At 37.9% G+C, this 21,698-nt stretch overlaps 1 protein-coding gene across 5 annotated transcripts in view; it reads right to left on the bottom strand.

Annotated features, from left to right (window-relative positions):
- The window catches only part of KATNAL1 (katanin catalytic subunit A1 like 1), an 86,326-nt gene extending 64,844 nt beyond the window's left edge, over positions 1-21,482 (bottom strand). The window contains exons 1-2 of one of the 5 annotated variants that reach the window (XM_059143669.1): positions 21,042-21,482; positions 676-851 (exon numbers count right to left, since the gene is read on the bottom strand). In XM_059143669.1, coding sequence (XP_058999652.1) covers positions 676-837 — 162 coding nt within the window. In that variant the 5' untranslated portion in view covers positions 838-851; positions 21,042-21,482. Of the gene's footprint in view, positions 1-675; positions 852-20,375; positions 20,611-20,667; positions 20,859-21,041 lie in introns of those variants that run through there. The other 4 variants (XM_059143671.1, XM_059143672.1, XM_059143673.1 and 1 more) reach the window with 4 other exon arrangements.
- Positions 21,483-21,698: the final 216 nt, after the last annotated feature.

The following is a 21,698-nucleotide window of genomic DNA, read 5'->3' as shown; positions in this document are numbered from 1 at the left end:
AGTGAAACATCAATTTCTGACATGGAAAAATTAAAAGAAACGCTTGAAAGGCATTAGGACATTAAGTGGAAACTTCAAAGAAATGCTTGATTTTGTACTTTTAATTTTAAAAGGATTTTAAGTTTTAAGAATAAGTGGGGAAATTCTAATTCAAGTTTTTATTAACTGTACTAGTATATAATCAAGTTGTACAGTCAAGAGACACAGCAAAAATATTAATTTTATTAGATTATTGACTCCTTTGTATTTGTAGGAAGTCTTTCAAAAGAAGAGGAAACTCTCTTAAAGGAAAAGTTTTATGAAATGGGTCAAAACTACATGTAAAAATGAAAGGGAAAAGGGCAAGCAGAAATACCTTAGATCAAAAATTTGTAATTACACACAACTACGTGACTGATCATGAAAATTTAAAAAACTGAAAGATTCAATTAGAATTAAATACCTTCAAGATATGTCTCATGAAAGCTATGAAAAATATATAAAATATTAACTGAGCAAGACAAAATTATTCAGAGTACATTTTAAATATATATATACTTATATATATATTAATATATTTCAGTATTTGGACAAATAAGAACTATTTACAAAACCTCCAACTAATTTTTCAACTCTAGGCTCTCAAGTATAATGAAGGACTGCCCTCACTCACTGAAATACTGCAATGTGTCTTACCTGTTGCCATTTGCCTTTGACAGCCGGGTCTCTGACTGACAGGCAATGTCTCTGAATCTGCTGTATCACCCCCTGGTAATACACCATTGATGAGTCATAGTTTCCAAGAAGTGCATATTCTCTTCCTTTCTTTGCATTGTCACAAATCTCAGCCAAATTCATCTTCCTCCAGAGACCTACACAGAATACATAATGTCTTCTTACTAAGTTTTCGGCACCAACTTCAGAACATTTTTTCTTATTCTTTAAAATATCTGCTTAAAACTACTTTCAAAGTCAAAATGGTTCTCTTTGAGGTTATCTGAATGCATTTTATAATACTGAACAAAGTTTCTAATTTTGGAAGTACAATGGATATCATAAAAGAACACCTAAGGAGATAACACAGAGAGAAATTACACAGCTCTGAACTATTGGCTTATGTTAAAGGTACATAAATTGGACACTAGTTCTCCTTGCCCATTTACAATTACAGTTAGTTGTAATAGCAATAAAGATGAACTTGATCATATTCAATTTCTTCCTGATAATTTAGTAATAAATATGTGAATATCACATATTTTTTCCACTGAAAAAACTGCAGAAATTAGTTCTAAAACATTTTGGCCCCCAAAACCAGAAGTCCTACTTAAATACATTTTAAAGGAACAGCCTATAGTTGTCCATGCATAATTTATATGTATTTAATTGTCCCACACAACTTAAATCTAAGCAAAAAACCAAGAATTAAACTACCTGAGCCCTTTTTGCTCCTCAATTTGTAATATTCTATGATTTTGTCTATAGTTTTCTGTCTGTGCAAATAACTATCATCAATTTTTTCCCTTCGACAGATGCTAGGAAGAAGAGTTATCATCTGAACCTCCGGTTTCCACCAAGGCTGTCGAGCCCAGTAATTCTGACTTTTCTTCCTGACTTCCCAAACCCATTCAAGAATCATCCAAGGCTCCTACGCAAATATACTTTCTGTCCAAGCCTACAAGGAATAGGAAGTTCAGAGATACAGTAGAATAACATCCAGGAAGAGTCCAAATTGCCCTACTCTTACTGTATAGAACAGTAAACCAATGAATCCACTTAGTAGAGAAAATCAAAGTATTTCTCCATGCCTAACCCAGTCAAGAAATGAATAGACATTTCTCCAAAGACATACAAATGGACAAAAGACATAGGAAAAAATGCTCAACATCACCCAGCATCAGGGACATACAAATCAAAACCACAATAAGATACCACTTTGCGGGGGTACCTGGGTAGCTCAGAGGGTTAAGCCTCTGCCTTTGGCTCAGGTCAAGATCTCAGGATCCTGGGATCAAGCCCCACATCCAGCTCTCCACTCAGCATGGAGCCTGCTTCCCCCTCTCTCTCTGCCTGCCTCTCTGCCTTCTTGTGATCTCTCTCTGTGTCAAATAAATAAAATCTTTAAAAAAAAAAAAAAAAAGATACCACTTTGCACCTGTCAGAATGGTGAAAATTAACAAACCAGAAAACAACAAATGTTGGCGAAGATGCAAAGACAGGGAAACCCTCTTACACTACTGGTGGGAATGCAAACTGGTACAGCCACTCTGGAAAACAGTATGGAGGTCCCTCAAAAAGCTAAAAATAGAACCACCCTACAACCCAGCAATTGCACTACTAGGTATATACCCCAAAGATAGACATATAGTGATCCAAAGGGGCACACGCAACCCAGGGTTTATAGCTGCAATGTCCATAATAGCCAAACTATGCAAAGTGCCCAGACATCCACTGACAGATGAACAGATAAAGAAGATGTGGTATAAATACACAATGGAGTATTACTCAACCATCAAAAAAAATGAAACCTTGCCATTTGCAATGATGTGGCTGGAACTAGAGGGTATTATGCTAAGCAGTGTAAGTCAATCAGAGAAAGATAGTTCTATGAATTCACTCACATGTGGAATTTAAGAAACAAAACAGAGGAGCATAGATGAAGACAGTGAAAAATAAATCAAGATGAAATCAGAGAGGGAGACAAACCTAAGAGGCTCTTAACCAAAGGAAATGGAGGGTTGCTGGTAGGGGAAGGGGAGTAGGAGGATGAGGTAACAGGGTGATGGGCATTAAGAACAGCACATGATGTAATGAGCACTGGGTGTGATATACAACTGAGGAATTACTGAACTCTATCTCTAAAACTATACACTATGTATAAATTAATTGAATTTAAATTTTTTTAAAGATTTTATTTATTTATTTGACAGAGAGAGATCACAAGTAGGCAGAGAGGCAGGCAGAGAGAGAGAGAGGAGGAAGCAGGCTCCCTGCTGAGCAGAGAGCCCGATGCGGGACTCGATCCCAGGACCCTGAGATCATGACCTGAGCCGAAGGCAGTAGCTTAACCCACTGAGCCACCCAGGCACCCTAATTGAATTTAAATTTTAAAAATATTTCTTCATGCCTTTCTAAAAGAATTATATTTTGGTATTACTTAGCTCTTTCTCTCTACCTCTTCTCTATTCTTAAGCAGTTCAAAAACTCCTCCTCAAAATTAAGCACATCCAGTTCTAGGCATTTCCAAAGGACTCTACTATATTCTTAAAAATAAAACTGTTTCCTTTATGTTTTTTGACATATAATTTGTCCCTTCACCCAGCATAAGTTCCTGGAAGAAAGCATCTATGTTATTTGAGAATCAAACCGCAGCGAAGAGTACACTACTTTTGCAGTTAGAAACTAAAGCATTCAGTAGATTTACCCACATGGAAATCATGGAAAACCTCCTGTTCAAATCAGAACAGTAACACCAAGCAATAAAGTCTTATTACAGAGAATGAGCTGTAATTAATAAATCCAGTAGAAACAAAGCTGTTTCATGTATTATTTTCTTGTAAAGTCACTGTGACACAAAACATTAATTCTGCTAATATGTGCACGTACACAACTACGCAGGATAAGAATATATTGACATAAAGCAGAGGTTTTTTAAGATTTTATTTGACAGAGAGTGAGAGCACAAGCTGAGGGAGCAGCAGGCAGAGCAGGGAGAGGGTGAAGAATGTTTCCCACTCAGCAGGGAGCCTGACGCAGGACTTGATCCCAGGACCCTAGGATCATGACCTAAGGCCAAGGCACCCCAGCAAATTCTTTCTACAAAGGGTCAGACAGTAATTATTTTAGGCTTTAAGGGCCAACAGGTAAAGTTTAGGACATTATATAAATACTTAAATAATGAGAAAATTTTCCATAATTTTTATTGATAAAATTTAAAACATTATAGTAATAACCGCTGAATACAACTTTTTTAAAACCCATCTCCTCCTAAGAATGAAGCTCTTTTGTGGAGGAGGATAATATTCCACTTAGTTGAGATTCAAAATTTGTGTTCCCTATCGAGGAGATCAATTGCAGGGGTGCCTGGGTGGCTCAGTCAGTTAAGCATCTGCCTTTAGCTCAGGTCATGAGCCTAGGGTCCTGGGACTGAGACCAGACCAGCACAGGGTTCCCTGCTCAGCGGAGAATCTGCTTCTCCCTCTCCTTTTGCCCCTCCCTGAACCCTTGTGCATGCGCTCTCTGCTCTCTTTCTCATTCTCTCTCCCTCTCCCTCCCTCTCTCTCTCTCTCTCTTGCATTCTTGCTCTACTCAAATAAATAAAATCTTTTTTTTTAATCAATTGCAAACATTCATATGGTAGTGCTGCTTTTCAATAAGATTTTATGTATTTCATGTTTGAAAATGTCTTTTTACCTAGAAAGGTGCCACTGCATACATATGATTTCAATGTTCATTGTTTGGAAGATATCTACGGACTTTATTCTTAATATTTGTCTTTCAGCATGTCCTTACATTGCAGATTAATCACTTCCAATTAAAGGTTAAGGTACAAATTAAATGGATTTTGTAAAATGGTAATTTCCTTTGCATTTGCATCAAAGTCTCTCAGAGGCTGCTGAATGGGGCTCAGAAAAGATCTCCAGAAAATCTGAGTGACACCACTTCTTTACCTTCACTTCTGATGGCATGGAGAGAGCTACACAAAACAGCTTAACATTACTTGTGATTTAAACAACACTAGTTGGCATCGAAACAACTTTTAGTTTTCCACATCACCACTGTTTTGCTGGCAATTTTAGGTTGAGTACATTAAGAAACATGATCGAGTCTGCAGCAAAAACTGATTTCCAAAGCCATTCAATGTTCAGTAACAGTGGTTGAGAGCAGCTCCTCTCATTCAGAAAAACCTCAATTCAGCCCTAAGCTCAAAAGACTAAATTAAAACTTTACCACTACTAAGCCACTGAACTGCAGTGTAGAAGGGCAAGTCAGGCTACTCAGCTTCTATTTCTGATAAAAATTCATGGAGCTGACAAAGATTAAGTCCACAAGAGCAACACTCTTGAATCTTGAGGCATGACAAGTTCTATATTGCATAATATATTCAAATATTATCTGCAAAATACCTGCTGATAAATAAAACAATAAAAAAACATAGATTTTTAACCACTTTACAGTTTTGTAAATTCATTCACCTAAGCCTTTTTCGGCTCTACATGTATTTTTGCCACCATCAGTTGGCAACCCTGGCAGATTCCACCTCAGGTCATACACAATTAGTGTTTCTGAACTTTCTGTAAGTATTTTTGTTTGTAATTATTCCATGGACACTGTTTTTAAAACTAGTTCTTCAAAAACTTCAAACTTAGAATTGACTTCTTGAATAACACTTGAGCTGTACTGGTAACCTCTGTCAATCCAGAAAAGCCAAGGAAAACCACTCAAAGTCCTCTGCTTTGTTTTTTAATTGATTATCAATGTTCTCAACTCTTCCAGCAACTGTTCTCGCCAAAAGGCTAATAGCTTTAAACAAGTTTATTTTCTCCAGACACATTTCTTTGGCCACTACAATCAAACAGGATTTAGTTAAGGCACCATCAGTAAACAACTTCCTTACTTGGTTAACAAATGAGACACTCAGAAACTTAACCTCAGTGCAGCCTGATTTTCATTGTTAATAATTTTGAGAAGAAATTCTGCTATGGTAAGATATTCCTTTTTAAATTTTTTAATTTTTCCAAACATTATTTTCCTGTGAGAAGGGAATACTTTGATGAGTGATTAGTCTAGTAATATCAGTGTGTACTGTGTATCTTTTAGCACAGCTATGGTATCACTGCATAATAATCAATACTCTGTCACCTAATTTGACAATCCATACTCTAAGGTACTCTAGAAATATAATATGCCAAGTCCATTTTTCTCTCATCTTTTCTTGTTTCAACGTGATAGGTAAAGTCCTGATAATAAAGTAAATGGTCACAGAATAGTGATATGCAAATTACTTAAAAGAGATTATAGTGCACCAAGCAGCAGTACAAAAACATTAAGAATGTTGCAAAATCTCTGTCCCAACTACTCAAACTCACAAAAGTTGCCATAAGTAATATGTGTGGCTGTGTTCCAATAAACCTTTATTAATGGACACTGATAACTGAATTTCACTTAAGTTCTACATGTCACAAAATAGTATTCTTTTAACTTTTTTAACCACTAAAAGAATGTAAAAACCATTCTCAGTTCATAGGCCAGTCAAAAAAGTGGCTGGCTAGATTTGGTCCCCAGATTCTTATTTGCTGACTCCTGCTTTCAGCTTCTATCTTAAGAATCTGGGAAGGGGTGCCCACGTGGCTCAGATGGTTGAGCCTGTGCCTTCCACTCAGCACAGGATCTCCAGGTCCTGGAACTGGCCCACATGAGGCTCTCCACTCAGCAGGGAGCCTGGTTCTCCCTCCCACTCTGCCTTTCCACTCCCCTCTTGCTCGTGCTGTCTCTCTCAAATAAATAAAGTTCCTTTTAAAAATTAAAAAAAAAAAAAAAATCTGGGAAAATGCAAGCAAACTAAACCCAAAAGAAGTAGAACATAATAAATTTAAGAACAGAAATCAGAAGAATAGAAAATTTCAATCTAGCCAAGCTGGTTCTTTAGAAATGTCATTAAAATGAATATACCTCTAGTAATACTGACCAGGAAAGGGAAAGAGAAAACACAAATTAACAAAATCAGAAATGAAGGAGGGGTTAGCATTACAAACTTTAGAGATATTAAAAGGCAAAAGAGGACTTAATAAAATGTGCAAATTCTATAAAGGTCACAAAATACCCAAGCTTACTCAAGAAGAAATGGAGTGATTAATCTGAATAGTCCTATATCAATCAATGATATACAACTTATAATTTTTTTAAAAGATTTTATTTATTTATTTGACAGAGAGAGATCACAAGTAGGCAGAGAGGCAAGCAGAGAGAGAAAGAGGAGGAAGCAGGCTCCCCGCTGAGCAGAGAGCCCGACCCCAGGACCCTGAGATCATGACCTGAGCCCAAGGCAGAGGTTTAACCCACTGAGCCACCCAGGCACCCCACAACTTATAATTTAAAATCTTCCCATCAAAACAAGTAAACTCTCCAGATTCAAATGGTATCACTAATGAATTCTCCCAAAGCATTTAAGGAAAAAATAAAACCACTTCTACACAAACTCTCAGAAAAAAAAGAAGAGGAAGAAAAACAACCAAGTTGTATTTTAAGGCCAATATTATCCAGCTACCAAAACCAGACATTATATAAAAGAAATTTACATACAAGTACCACTCAGGAAGATAGATAGAAAAATCTTTAAATGTTAGGTAGTCAAATGCAGTAATATATAAAAAAAGTAATGCATTATGACCAAAGAGGTGTTTATATCAAAAATTCAAGGTGTTTTTTTTTTCCAAAGTGGTTTACATTTTAAAAAGTCAATAGAATTTTAGAAGACTAGAAATATATGATTCTCAAAAATACATAAAAAGCTTTGACAAAAAAATCAACACCATTCATAAGAACTCAGCAAAATAAGAAGAGAATTTCCTCAACCCAGTAAAGAGTATCAGTGAAATACCCAAAGCTAAAATCATATTTACTGGGAAAGAGTGAATGCTCTTCCCCAATATCAAGAAAGAACAAGGCTCATATTTGCTCTTATCCCTTCTATTCAACATTAGAACTAGAAGTTCTAACTACCGCAATCAAATAAGAAAAAAAAAAAATAAAAGGCCTAGGGATGGGAAAAGAAATTGCTTTTATTCATATACAATAGGATTACTAATGGAGAAAATCCTAGAAAATCTACAAGTTACTAGAACTAATAAGTGAGTTTTGTAACTCAAAATTTATTTTGTAACTCAAAAGCTATTATGTTGTAGGACACAAAGTCAATATTTTAAAAATCAACTGCAAAAAATCAACTGCATTTATACTTATTAATAATAAATAACTGAAAGCAAAAATGAAAACATTAAAAATCATTAAATACTCAGGGATAAGTTTAAACAAAATACATGCAAGATCTGAATATTGAAAACAACCAAAAATTTCTAAGGGAAGTTAAAGATGACCTAAATTAGTGGATATATAGGCATAAGCATGCTTATGAACTGATACATTCAACAGGGTAAGATGTCAAATCTCTTGAAAGTGATCTATAGAGTCAATACAATCCCAAATAAAATTCCAGCAGCCTTTCTTGTAAAAACTGACAAGCTGATTTCACAATTTATATGGAAATACAAAGGGCACTGAATAGCCAAAACAGTTTACCGAAGTAAGACAACTTACAGTATCTGATTCCCAAGACTTACTATAAAGTTGCAATAATCAAGACAGTGTAGTTTTGGCATACAGAAAGACTCACAGACCAATGGAACAAATTAGACCATTCAAAAATAGATCCATAATAGGGGTGCCTGGGTGGCTCAGTGGGTTAAAAACTCTGCTTTCGGCTCGGGTCATGATCCCGGGGTTCTGGGATGGAGCCCTGCATCCAGCTCTCTGCTCAGCGGGGAGCCTGCTTCCTCCTCTCTCTCTCTGCCTGCCTCTCCGCCTACTTGTGATTTCTGTCAAATAAATGAATAAAATCTTTTAAAAAAAAATCCATAATATATGGCCAATTAATTTCTCATAAAGTTGTCACGACAAGTCAACAAGGACAACTTTTTTCCCAAACAAAGGGTACGGAAACAACCATAAATCCATATGCAAAAAGAACCTGAACCTCAACTCTTAATATCAGATATAAAAATTATCTCAAAATGAATTACTGACCAAAACATAAGTTAAAACTATAAAAGTTTCAGAAGACAACCCAAGGCATAGGGAGGGAGGGGGCACCAGTTCCTCAAGCCCCAGTTGCCATAAGGCAATGCACAATAGACTGGCTGATATCCTCATATACAGTAGGCTGCATTACAGGAGAGGAATCCTCAGTTTAGGGAAGCCAATCTATTATACGGAACCTATCCTTTGTTCCAAGAAGATACTATCACTTTCTTCCAAGACTATAAGCAAGCCTAACCTTTGCTCTGAAAGAAGACACTCTACCTACTTTTCAAAACTGTTAACTTGGTATCAGTTTCACCCTGAGGAGTCCCTTTGCCTCTTCTATGTTTATTTATTTATTTATTTATTTATTTTTATTTAATTATTTTGGTCTATGTCTTTCTCTTTCTTGGTTGCTCCCTTACTTTTATGAAACACATTTTCCATATATGAGAGGTAGAGTTTTTGAGACTTTATTCTACCTTTATTTTACCTTCATAGTTTATTGGTAGTTTAGCTACTGAATGCTAGTTTGCGAATAATTTTCCTTCACAATTTTGAAGGTACTGCTCTACTACCTTCTAGGTTTCAATTAAGTTCAGAAGACTGGCACCATTGAAATTCCTGACCCTTTATGTATCACCTGTTTTGTTCCCCTTTCTGAAAGTCTGTGGGATCTTCTCTTTCACACAGGCTTTCAAAAATTGTTGGTGATGTATTTGAAATGGTCTATTTGGGACTCTTTCAATCTAGAAATTAATGTCTTTAATTTTAGGAAAATGTCTGAATTATTCCATTGATGATTTCTTTCCATTTTTTCTGTTTTTTTCTGGAACACCTTTCATTCAGATGTTGGACCCTAGGTTGGTCCTCCCATTTTCTTACCCTTTCTCTCTTATTTTCCATCTCTTTGTCCTCTGGCTCTACTTCCTTCAAGATTTTCTCCAATTTATATTCTGATTTTTCTCTAGAGTATTTTTTCCTTTTGCATTTTCTTATTGAAGTATATAACTTATATAGTAGTACAAAAGTCTTAAATGTACAGCTCAATGAATTTTAACACTAGGGCATCCAGGTAACACCCACATCACAACACAGAACATTTACAGCATTCCAAAAGGATCCTTGATGAGTTTTGCCTGCTTTTTAAATTTTTTTTAAGATTTATTGATTTATCTGAGAGATAGAGAACACATGCACAAGTGGGGGGGGCAGAGGAAGAGGGAGAGAGGATTTCAAACAGATTCCATGCTGAGTGCAGAACCCCAAAGAGGACAAGATCTCACAATCCTGATATCACAACCTGGGCTGAAACCAAGTGTCAGATGCTTAACCGACTATGTCACCCAGGTACCCCTTACCTGAGCTTTAAAAATCAGTTTTATTGAGCTATAACTTTTATTAAGTTGTAGGATTTGATTTCTTTTGAAAAATGTATAGTTGCATATCCACCACCACTGTGACATATAAAACATTACCATCACCCCAGAAAACTCCTTCCTGCCACTCTGCAGTCAGTCTCTACCCCCATGATGTATTCTTCTGTTCACATACCATAGTTTTGTCTATTCTAGAATGTGACATGAATAGATCACTCAGTGTGTATTCTGGTGTTTGGCTTCTTTCATTAAGAAAATGCTTCTGAGATTCAACCATGTTGTTGCATGTTTTTGCAGCTGAGCAGTACCTCATTATATGGAAATGTTAAAATTTGTTTATTTATTCATCATTTCTCCATAGGCACTTTTCAAGGAAAAAAAAAGTACAGCATATATTCTTTTCCCAAACCTCACAGAATCTGAGGTTAGATCTAAAACTTCAAGATACAAAAAAAGATACAATCTACCATAAGACAGAGTCAAATGGTATAACGTATAATGTTATTATCTAAAGCACATAACCTATTATTTACTATAAAATAAGTATATTTAAAAGCATAGAAAACACATTAAAAAATGAATAGGCAGATACAAAAAAGATTCAAAACTTGTAGCATTAAAAAAAAAAGTCATTGAAATTAAAAGCTCAATGAACTAATAAGCAAATAGCAGATTTGACACAGATGAAAAAAAGAATCAAGGAACCAGAAGACAGAGCTAAAGAAATTGTCCAGAATGCAGCTTTTAGAGACAAAGTTAAGTAAGCAAAGGTAAGAAATGCAGAATAGAAAGAGATGGTCCATGATATGTCTAGTATGAATTCCAGAAGGAAAAAAAGAGAAAATACCCAGGCGATAATGACTAAGAAATTTCCAAAATCTAGGGACAATAATAACTATTTAAATAAATAAAGATAAGTCCACACCTAGAGACAAGGTAGTAAAACTAAAGAATGTTAAAAGCAATAGAAACAAATACTACAATACCTTTAAAAAAAAAAAAAAAAGAAGACAGCTAACTTTTCAAAAGTTAGGTTTCAGTGGAAACCTAGAGTCAGTGAAATTATACCTTCCAAGTGCTACAGGCGGGTGGGGGTGGGGAAACTGCAACACTGAATAGTATACCAAACTAAGCTATTCAAGTATGAAGGCAATATAAAAATTTCAAGCAGAAAAAACGGATTATAAATGTAGGCACCACAAAGTTTTAGTTGTGGCCTCAGGCAAACGTGTAATTTCTCTAGGCCTTAGTTCTTTATCTATACAATAGGGAAAACAATATTTATCATCATAAAGTTAAAAAACTAAATGTGATGTTAGGGGCGCCTGGGTGGCTCAGTGGGTTGGGCCGCTGCCTTCGGCTCAGGTCATGATCTCAGGGTCCTGGGATCGAGTCCCGTGTCGGGCTCTCTGCTCGGCAGGAAGCCTGCTTCCCTCTCTCTCTCTCTCTGCCTCTCCATCTACTTGTGATCTCTCTCTGTCAAATAAATAAATAAATAATCTTAAAAAAAAAAAAAGTGATCTTAGCATCCCTCCTAGCAAATAAAGAGCAGTGAATCAATATAAGCTATTATCTTTATTCCACACTCAACATTAATATAGAGGTTTAGAGCAGCTAATTTTCCTCAAAAATAACAAGAAATCAACTGACCCAGTTTTCATTATAAACGCCTACGAGCGCCTGGGTGGCTCAGTAGGTTAAGTGGCTGCCTTCCGCTCAGGGCTCAGGTCGTGATTGCTCAGCAAGGTGCCTGCTTCTCCCCCTCCCCCCACCCCACTCACACTCTCTCTCAGAGCATGCTCTCTCTCTCAAATAAATATTAAAAAATAATAAGAAATAAACTCCTAGAAGCTGTACCATAATTTTAGTTACTCTTAACCATAATCTTGAAATATAGAGGGTTTCTAAAAAATCTCCTTTAATATAAATTAGAAGTTTCTAGGACTTTTTTTTCCCCAAAATTTTATTTATTTGACAGAGAGAGAGAGAGAGAGAGAGAACACAAACAGGGGAGAGGGGCAGATGGCAGAGCCTGAGCCATGGCTGATCCCAGGACCCCGGGATCATGACCTGAGCCGAAGGCCGATGCTCAACAGAGCCACTCAGGTGCCCCGAGAAGTTTCTAGGACTTAAAATGTCAGGTTACATCTAAAAAAAGGCATGAACTGCTTTAAGCAATGTCATGCTTGACAATACTACTCTTATTCTGAGATTATCACGTATTCAAAAATGGATTCAGCACCTTCTTACAGTATTTACTGCTGAACTGATCCAGTAATATTGCCCTATACAGAACAATCCAACTAGTATCTTCAAGGAGAGCTCTTTGCTCAAAGAGAGTTCCATGCTCAGAATGAGAAGAGCTCTGTTCAAGTTCATGCTCAGACCAAGAAGAAAGAATATTGTTTCATTTGGTCCTACATAATTATGACTTATCTCTTTAAGACTCATATTTAACCCTAACGAATCAAATAAAATCCTGGTTCCAATCTCTCTTCAGCTACATTACATCTACAGCCACACTTTCTTCTCTTTTGAACTACCATTCTCCCACAATACACACACACACACACACTCACACAGAGCTTTCTCTCCCAACAAACTTGGATTTTTACCTTATACCAAGACTAAGGCACATGTTCGGGAAAACAAAAACTAGCGTATACTGAGAAGCCTAAACTGCTTAAGATGTCACAAATAATTCTTTTGTCTCCACAGTTGTGGTTTTAAAATGAGAAAGAAAACTTTTTTCAAACTAATTTTTTAGAATGAGCGAGTGATATCTAATTCAGTTATAATGTATGTGAAGCTTTAAAAAATATTGCTTTAAGCTACTTTCATTTTCACACTTCCATAATTCTCTCAGAATATTCCTTTTCCTTCTATGAGTTGCAAAATCCTTAGATATTTATTTCAAAAACACTGAAGCAGCCTCAACTACTGCGATGTGAACCAAATAATACAATTTGGAACTGTGGTAGCAAAACAACAAATCAGACTTGATTTTAAGCATTTTGTATCATGTTGAATTCTACCAATGTTCAGCCTCTACATACTTAAAAGTTTATTGAAATCGCCAAAGTCCAGTCTATTTCATACAATGACTGCTATAAATCCAAGTAATTAAAAAAACACATAACCACAACTGCTCAAATTACCGCATTTTGAACTATGTTTTAATAGCAATAAATTAACCCACTATGTGAATACTAGTCACCAAAACTGTTTATTCTGAAAGCCACAATACCTCCCATTTCTTCATAAAGGGTTATATGCTCAAGGACTGTAGCTGGCCATGAATAATGGAGAATAGGACTTCGTCACAAACTCAGAGACAACAGGAAAGTGCCTGTAGCAACCAAGTCTTTTCATGTGTTTCCTTACCTAAGCTCACTTCTGAAATGTTTAGGGAACAGACAAATGACCGTCCATACAAAATAAAAGAATCTAAAGCGATCATTCTAAGAGTTTAAGTTTCTAAAGAAGTAGCCACAACAGTAATTTCTGCCCAGGTACTCAATTCTTTACAACACTGAGGCAGCTGACAATGTCTATACCTGCCATTCTGTGTCAAGATGGCAGCTTAAACAATATATTTTATCTTAAGTACTTATGTACCCTTTTAACATAGAAATAACATTCACTGAATGTTTATTCCACGTGAGGAAATATGATAAAAATGGCTGTCTAGTCATTATCTCCTTTAATCCTCATCACACTAGTAAATAAAAATGGTTACCCCCATTTAATAGAAGAGGAGGCTGAAGCTTTAAAGAATTTAAACACCCAGCCTGGATTTACACCTGGATGTGTCTAAACTCAGAGCCTGCACTGTTGGGTCATTATACTCTACCGCTCAAATTCCTTCAAAATACATTAACTCCTTCAAAGCTATATAGCTAACCCAAAAATAAATAAAAGGCTAGCTAGTAGAGATGAAATACTAGATTTTATTCCAATTGCCTATATAATTACATACTACTGTCTTAACTTCAAGGTATTTGAAAGATATTACATGAAACCTTTCAAAACCCTGTCTGCATCACATTACTTTACCAAGTAGTCTTTAATCAATTAATATTATCATATCTATTCACTCATACATTCATCATCTATTCTATACTATTTAGCAAACACCCACCCCATTTAGCAAACACCCATGTATATGGAAGGCCCATATTCACCAAGAAAAATGGAAGAGGGGAAAATCATCAGAAAGGAAAAGATACTTAAGTTTTAAGACACTCACGCGTACAGAGAAATCAAAGAGAATGAAAGAACATGCTACTGAAATAAATGAAATGAAGCTGAAATTATACAGACATGATGATAAGTTACAGAAGCATTTATAAAAAATATCTTCATACCCAAAAAATTAGAAAGAATAATAATTTCAAACTAAAGCTCACTTGTAAAAAATAATGAAATCTTGCCATTTGAAACGACATGAGTATGCTGAGCGAAATAAGTCAAAGACAAATACCATGACTTCACTCATAGATGGAATTCAAGAGACAAAAAACAAGCAAAGGGGAAAAAAGCTGAGGGGGAGGCAAAGGAAGAAACAGACTCTTCCTACAGAGAACACACTGATGGCCACCAGATGGGAGGATGGGGCAAACAGGTGAAGGAGATTACGAAATGCACTTGTGTGAAGCACCGGTTATTGTGTGGAAGTGTTGAATCACTACTGTACACCTGAAACTCATAACACATTATATGTTAACTATTGGAATTTATTTTATTTAAGATTTTTATTTATTTATTTGAAAGAGAGAAAGAGCAGGAGCGGGGTGAGTGGCAAAGGAAGCAGATTCCTGCTGAGCAGGGAGCCTGATGAGGGGGCTCAATTCCAAGATTCCAGGATCATGACCTGAGCCAACTGCAGACACCTAACAGACTCAGCCACCCAGGTGCCCCTAACTAACTGGAATTTAAATAAAAATTTAAAAAATAAAAGTCACTTTTTAACAGGCTGCTTAACAGGAGCTTTTAGTCAATAATTATTAATGGACAACTAGTAATTAAATTACAAAGTTGGAAAGGGACTTAAAAGGTCATTTATTCCATCTCCGTACCTTCAAATAGGGCCATAATCAAACCATCCATAGCAAAAGAAACAAAGACATCTAGTGGACATTAAACAGCTCACCTTGGAAAACACTCCTTTTGGGTTTTTTTTTTTTTTTTCACTCCTCTCACAATCTATGCCTTAAATTTTTCTAGCTAATGCCTGTATATACCTAAGTTACTAAGTACTCTAAGTACTAAGGCAGTATTTCACTAGGCCTACCATATATGAGAAAAGTTATCTAGGAGAAAAAAGTGTTTGAAATAATGCTGAGTACATTAAAATATACATATTTCCATTTTACAAACTGAGGTTCAAAATCAGTGACATCATAATATAAATCAGTCCAGAAAGGAGATATAGTCAAAGAAATTAGGCTACTGGAATCTCCTATCATGCAGCAAAATTCCAAATTTCTCTGAAGACGAAACCAAGGCAAAGATGTTAATATTATTAATGGTCTACAAAAAAAAAAAAAAAAAAATTTTACAGCATTTAAGGAAGCCTCACTTAAAAGAGTAATTGATGGGGTGCCTGGGTGGCTCAGTGGGTTAAGCCGCTGCCTTCGGCTCAGGTCATGATCTCAGGGTCCTGGGATTGAGTCCCGCATCGGGCTCTCTGCTCAGCAGGGAACCTGCTTCCTCCCCTCTCTCTCTCTGCCTGCCTCTCTGCCTACTTGTGATCTCTGTCAAATAAATAAATAAAATCTTTAAAAAAAAAAAAAGAGTAATTGATGAATCCTTTTATAGAACAAATCATTATTTTGTAATATACCTACTGCCTTGAACTACCTGCTTAATATGATCAGGTAGTCACAGAACAAGGTCTCTCGTCAAACAGAAACAGAAATGACAACCCTGGCACATTGTTGCTATGGGGGAGGGAGGGAAGAGAAAGGTGTTCAGTCACTGGGCACTTACGGTTTACCTCTGTTAAACTGCCTATCCCTCCCAAAAATCTTATAAATAGTAAGTATTACTATCTTTTTTTTTTTTTTTTTTTAGTAAGGAGACAGGTTGGGAAACTTGCCTGTGATTATATAGAAAATAAACTGTAGTTCCAGAATTGACAACAGATGTATCTGACCCCTTCCACTATACCATAGTCAGTAAACGTTCCTTGGAGCAATGTTCTCTATAAAAGAATACCACTGTGCATGTTGAGAAAATAAAGTACAAAGTACTAATCCAAAGGATCCATAGGAGCTTTCTAATTTTACTATGATATTTATACAAAATAGATAATAATTATCAGTTAAATGAATAAATATAAAGTTGTTTAAGAATACTCCATCATAAGTTCTTGGCCTGGATTCTCTTCTCTTTAGTAACACATTAAGCTATAGGTTTCCTTAGTATTTTAAGCTCTCCCATAGTAAATCGAAGTTTCAGGGGGTGGCGGGAATCACACAACCTTGTGTTCTACGGTCATTGAAAATTACTGAGTTCTAATCTCAGCTTGACAAAACCATTCTTAACCCATCCTAGCTTTCTACAGTGGCTATTCCAAATCTCCACCATTCTCCTTTCTGAAACCCAATCTCCTCTCATCAACTGACCTTGATTCCTATCAACCTCTCAGAGATCATAATTTTGAACTCTCTAACTTATAAATTATCTATATTCTCACTTCTCTCCTTTTCAGTGCCTCTCTCCTCCTGTCTACATCAGCACACTGCCTAGGATCACAGTGGGCACTTGGTGGATACTCACACAATATAACTAATTCTAGACTATTCTTCCACCCTCCTCATCCCATCCTTCCCGAAATGCTCAGAGTCCTTTATCAGCTATCTCCTCTCTTTATTTTCTACATCTGCAAACATTGCCTCTTTATTGCCTCTTTCCCTAATAGTTTATCAGTCTTTAAAAAAAACAAAAACAGAAACAGAAAACCTACAAACCCTTTTTAGTTACTGCCTCATCTGTTTCTTTTCTTCAGAGTCAAACTTCTTTAAAAAGAGAAGTATGCCTGGAAGTTTCAGAGTAAGGAAGTACTGTTAAGTAAGTAGCATAATATCACAGGGTTTTAATTCTTTTTTAAAAGTTTATTTAAGTAATCTCTAAACCCAATCATGGGGCTCGAACTCACAACCCCAAGATGCAGAGTTGCTCACTCTATGACTGAGCCTGCCAGGCACCCCAAGAACCCTTAATTTTCAAAATACATACTGAAATAATTATAGATAAAAAGATATAATATCTGAGTTTAGCTTTAAGATAATCCATTTGCGGGAAGGAGTAACAGATGAAACAAAATTGGTTATGTGCTCATTCCTCAAGGAAACTGACAACTACATGGGGAGCTCATTATTTTCTTTTCTTTTGTATATATATATTATCAAGGAAAATTTTTAAACTTTTTAAACTCGTTTTTCACGTAGCCTCTGCTCGCATTTCTCTTCATTTTTGCAAAGTTTAGAAATACTTTACAGCCACCAAATCCACTGGACATGTTTCAATCTTTACCTTACTTGCCCTCTCCGAGACACAAGATACTCCATTCCTGCTTCTTTTTTTCCTCTCCTTTGTCATTTGTTAATGCATGCTCACTCTGATTCTTCTTCTCTGCCTCCCAACCCCTCAGTCTCATTTGTAGGCGCTTTTCTCACTTCCTTTCAAACATGGTCCCATTCTCCTGCCCCAACACACACACGTGGGCACACATGCACACACACCCAAAATGCTGTTCCTTCCTAAGAGTTCCATATTAAAACTTTCCCTTTTTCATTTCCACACATTTCTCCAATGTGAGCTGATCCCCTCTCTCCTGTAATTTCAACTACTTACACACATGCAAATCCCCACCCCCAACCGTGAAAGCTCTGAGCTCCAGATCCAAACACATCCTTACCTCAGTATCCCACAGGAATTTTAAATAAATGCTCAGAACCGAACAGACCTTTATCTTTAACTCCAACAAAACCCTGCTTTTCCTCCTCTCAAATAAATGGTTTCACTATCCTCACAAACATCCTAGCCAGAAAATTAGAAATCATTTGTTTTAGGGTTCCAAAACTTTCTAGCCCCCAGCTAAAGTCCTATCAATTTTATCCCTTAAATCCTTCTACAATCCCTGTCTACTATAACCTCAATTGCTTAGTTCAGATGTATCTTCATTTTTCTATTGTACATTTTTTTCCCCTAAAACTGGTTTCCCTACACCACTCTATTCTCCCCTCTCCAAACTTCAGCCGGAGTTACCGTTCTAAAATACAAACCCAATTAACACTACATTTGAAATTCTTCGATGGTTGCCCTATGTTGGGGAAAAAAAAAATCATGGTACCGAGTTCTCTTCTAACCTCTCCCCCAACTACATTGCAAGTACTCTAGGATTCAGGCATCAGAATGACCTAGGATTCTCCAAACACAAAACTCTGGAATCTATCCTTTGCTTTTGTTGTGCCATGTGCCTAAAATCACTTTCCTCAGGGGCACCTAGATGGCTCAGTGGGTTAAGCCTCTGCCTTCAGCTCTGGTCATGATCTCAGGGTACTCTGATCAAGCACCGCATCAGGCTCTCTGCTCAGCAGGGAGCCTGCTCCCCCCACCCCACCCCGCCTCTCTGCCTACTTGTGATCTCTGTCAAATAAATAAATCTTTTTTTTAAAAAATCACTTTCCTCACCTTCTCTCCCAGTGAAACGTTAGTCAACTTACTTAGCTGAAGTCAAATGTCACATCATATTAGAAACTTCCCCCAATCTCCTTAGACAGGTCAAGAGAATGGCATCAGTGGCTGAGATCATGACTTAAATTAGACCCACCTGGGTTGTAATCCCAGGTTCAAACCTTATCAGCTATGACTCTGAATAAGATCTCTAAGTCTGTTTCTTCAACTCTAAGTAACAGTAGTTAGAGATTTTTATGAGGATTACATAATGGGCTACATGCAAAATACCGTACGGTGCCTCCCTGAAATAAAGTATTCAATAAATATTACTGTTATATTACTGTTTATTTCCATTCCGGGCTCCTTTAGCAACTTGCACCTATCCCTATCCTACTATTGTGAAAACATGACTGTTTGCTCAGGCAGAACACAGACTATCTTCTATTATATTTTTATTACCACTACCAGGCATAACACCTACAATATCATAGGTTCTTAACAAATCTTGAATAAACAAATAATATGCTTCCAACCCCTGTACTATATGCCATTAAGGCCTCAATTTTTTTTTTCCTAAGGGTCTTTTTAAATTTACTTTCCAACTCCTTGTACAAAAATGGTACTTGAAGTAAAATTTACAAGTCAGCCTCATTGTAATAGAGAAAAGGGGGATTTTGTAGTGGCCTTGTGTTGTCTTCTTATTTAAAAAACACAGACAGGGGTCCCTGGGTGGTATAGTCAGCTAAGCATCTGACTCTTGGTTTCAGCTCTGGTTGTGATTTCAGGATCCTGAGATAAAGCCAGCAGTCTGCTTAAGAGTCTCTCTCCCTCCCTCCCTCTCTCTGCCCCTTCCCTTCCCCCTCTCTAATTAAAAAAAAACAAAACACAAAACAAAAAAAAAAACTAACACACACAAAACCCACTGTCCTATCAACAATTTTTCTAGATATTATATAAAATACTTAATTTCTAGGACGGTTATCTCCCTGTTGAAAAAATTCTAAAGAGTAATTAAGGCAGGTTTTCTAAGTCTGTGTTGGCTTCCTTACCACCAGGACCTGAGCAAACTCTAAGGACTAAGGTGTACTGCAGAATAATTTTTTTTTAAGTAGAACATAGCATTTTTCATTCTGAAAATATGCTCCTGAATAATTCTGAGAACAATGAAATACCAAAGAAAATAATTACTACTACCCACTGCTAAAAATAAAAAAAGACAACTCTGTGCTTTAAAAATCACTAGTAAAAAAAATAACTAGTAAGTTAAACTAATCGGCAAAATAGAATCAAAATAAGTGTAGGCAATATTCAAGCTAGTAAGTGGGGATGTAGGGGTACTCATTTTGCAAACTTGAACCTCAATAAATAAAATGCAAAAGGAAAAACGGTTAAAAAAAAAGCAGCTACTATATAATAGCATGGTCTCTACTTCTACACTTGTCTACACTTGATCTTTAAGCATTAACGCCCTTTGAGTAATTATTAATGGGTTTAATATGCAAACACCTGAGCTACTTAAGAATAAATATAATTAAATACCTAGAAATAAACGTATTAGGGAAAGGAGAAAGGCCAGTTTAAAAAAAGAAAAAAAAAAAAACCAAAAAAACAGTTTCTCGGGTCTCACATCAAATGCGTGCCATACATACGGTTCGGCACCCAGAGGCAGCAACCTGGGAGGGTCAGAGACGCCGCAGGCCCGAAGCCCTGCAGCTGGGACGGCTGCTCATCCCTGAGACCACGCGGGGCGGTGGCCCAGCCCCGTCGGGGTGGGGCCGAGCGCAGTTAGCCGGGGCGGGCCAAACGGCAGGGCGGGAAGCCCAAGTCTCACCTCCACTTCCCTTTCCCAGCGCAGAGCCCAGTTCCGCGACCACCCAAGAGCCCCGGCACCACAAAGACAGATTTTTCTCTCGCCCGGTCCGCTTAAAGTTTATCGGTCTTTCCCAACGGTCAGGGCCGCCGGGCTTTGTAGTTCGCCGGTCCGGGCCATCCCACCAAGGCCGCAAGCCTGTAGAGCCGCTAAACTACAATCCCCATAATGCCCCGCGAGCCTCGCGCTCCCACTGTTCTCTACTTCCCCTCACGGCGCCCCAGGATGCGTGCGGCCGCACGGCCGCGGCAGCGGGAGACCGGGTGTGGCTGTCAACTTGAACACCCCATCACCTGCTCTCCTGCTTGCGCCTCTCCCTCTGATCCATTACTTACGTGCCGCAGGTCGGCCCGCCGTTGGTGAGGCGGTCCGGGTGGGGGTGGGGCACCGGCCGCCGCCGCCGCCGCCACTGAGTCCGTTAGTTCCTGACGTGCGTGTAGAGGCGGCGGCGGCGGCGTACGGTTGCCATGGCAGCCGCAGGCCGAGCGAGAGGTGGGGGGGAGCGCGGAGGCGCTAAGTCACTAGGGGGAGGAGCCTGGTAACCCCACCCGGGTAAGGGGGAAGGGAGGCGTAAGGGTGCGTCTGGAAGAGGGAGACGGTGACATTGCGGAGGACGAGTGACTAACAGAACTCGGGTACTGCCCACTGAGCCCTGCCGCGGCGGCGTCCAATCCGGTTGGCAGGACGCGTGTCCTGTGCCATCGGCTGAGCGCGTTGGTGCCCGCTCTATTCTGAGAGGTTGCCTATGGCGTCAGAGGAAGGAGCGCCTGAGCGGCTCAGCGCCCGGCTCTTTAAAGGTCGTCGGATCCGGCCCCTCCCCCGCCGCCTCTGCGGGCATCCCCCGCTGGTTCTGGAACCGGAACCACCCTTTCTGGGGTTTTCACCAGGAAAACCGAATTTGCAATCTTTCACACCTTTCTGCCACTTTCTGAGGAGTGGGATGGAAAGGAATCCTTTAGTAAGGCGTATGCGTACGGCCCAAAGGGTTATTA

This window comes from Mustela lutreola, chromosome 13, assembly GCF_030435805.1.
Source record: "Mustela lutreola isolate mMusLut2 chromosome 13, mMusLut2.pri, whole genome shotgun sequence".
Classification (NCBI taxonomy): Eukaryota; Metazoa; Chordata; class Mammalia; order Carnivora; family Mustelidae; genus Mustela; species Mustela lutreola.
Note: the sequence above shows the minus strand (reverse complement) of the source record. Positions and strands in the feature narration are given on the sequence as shown.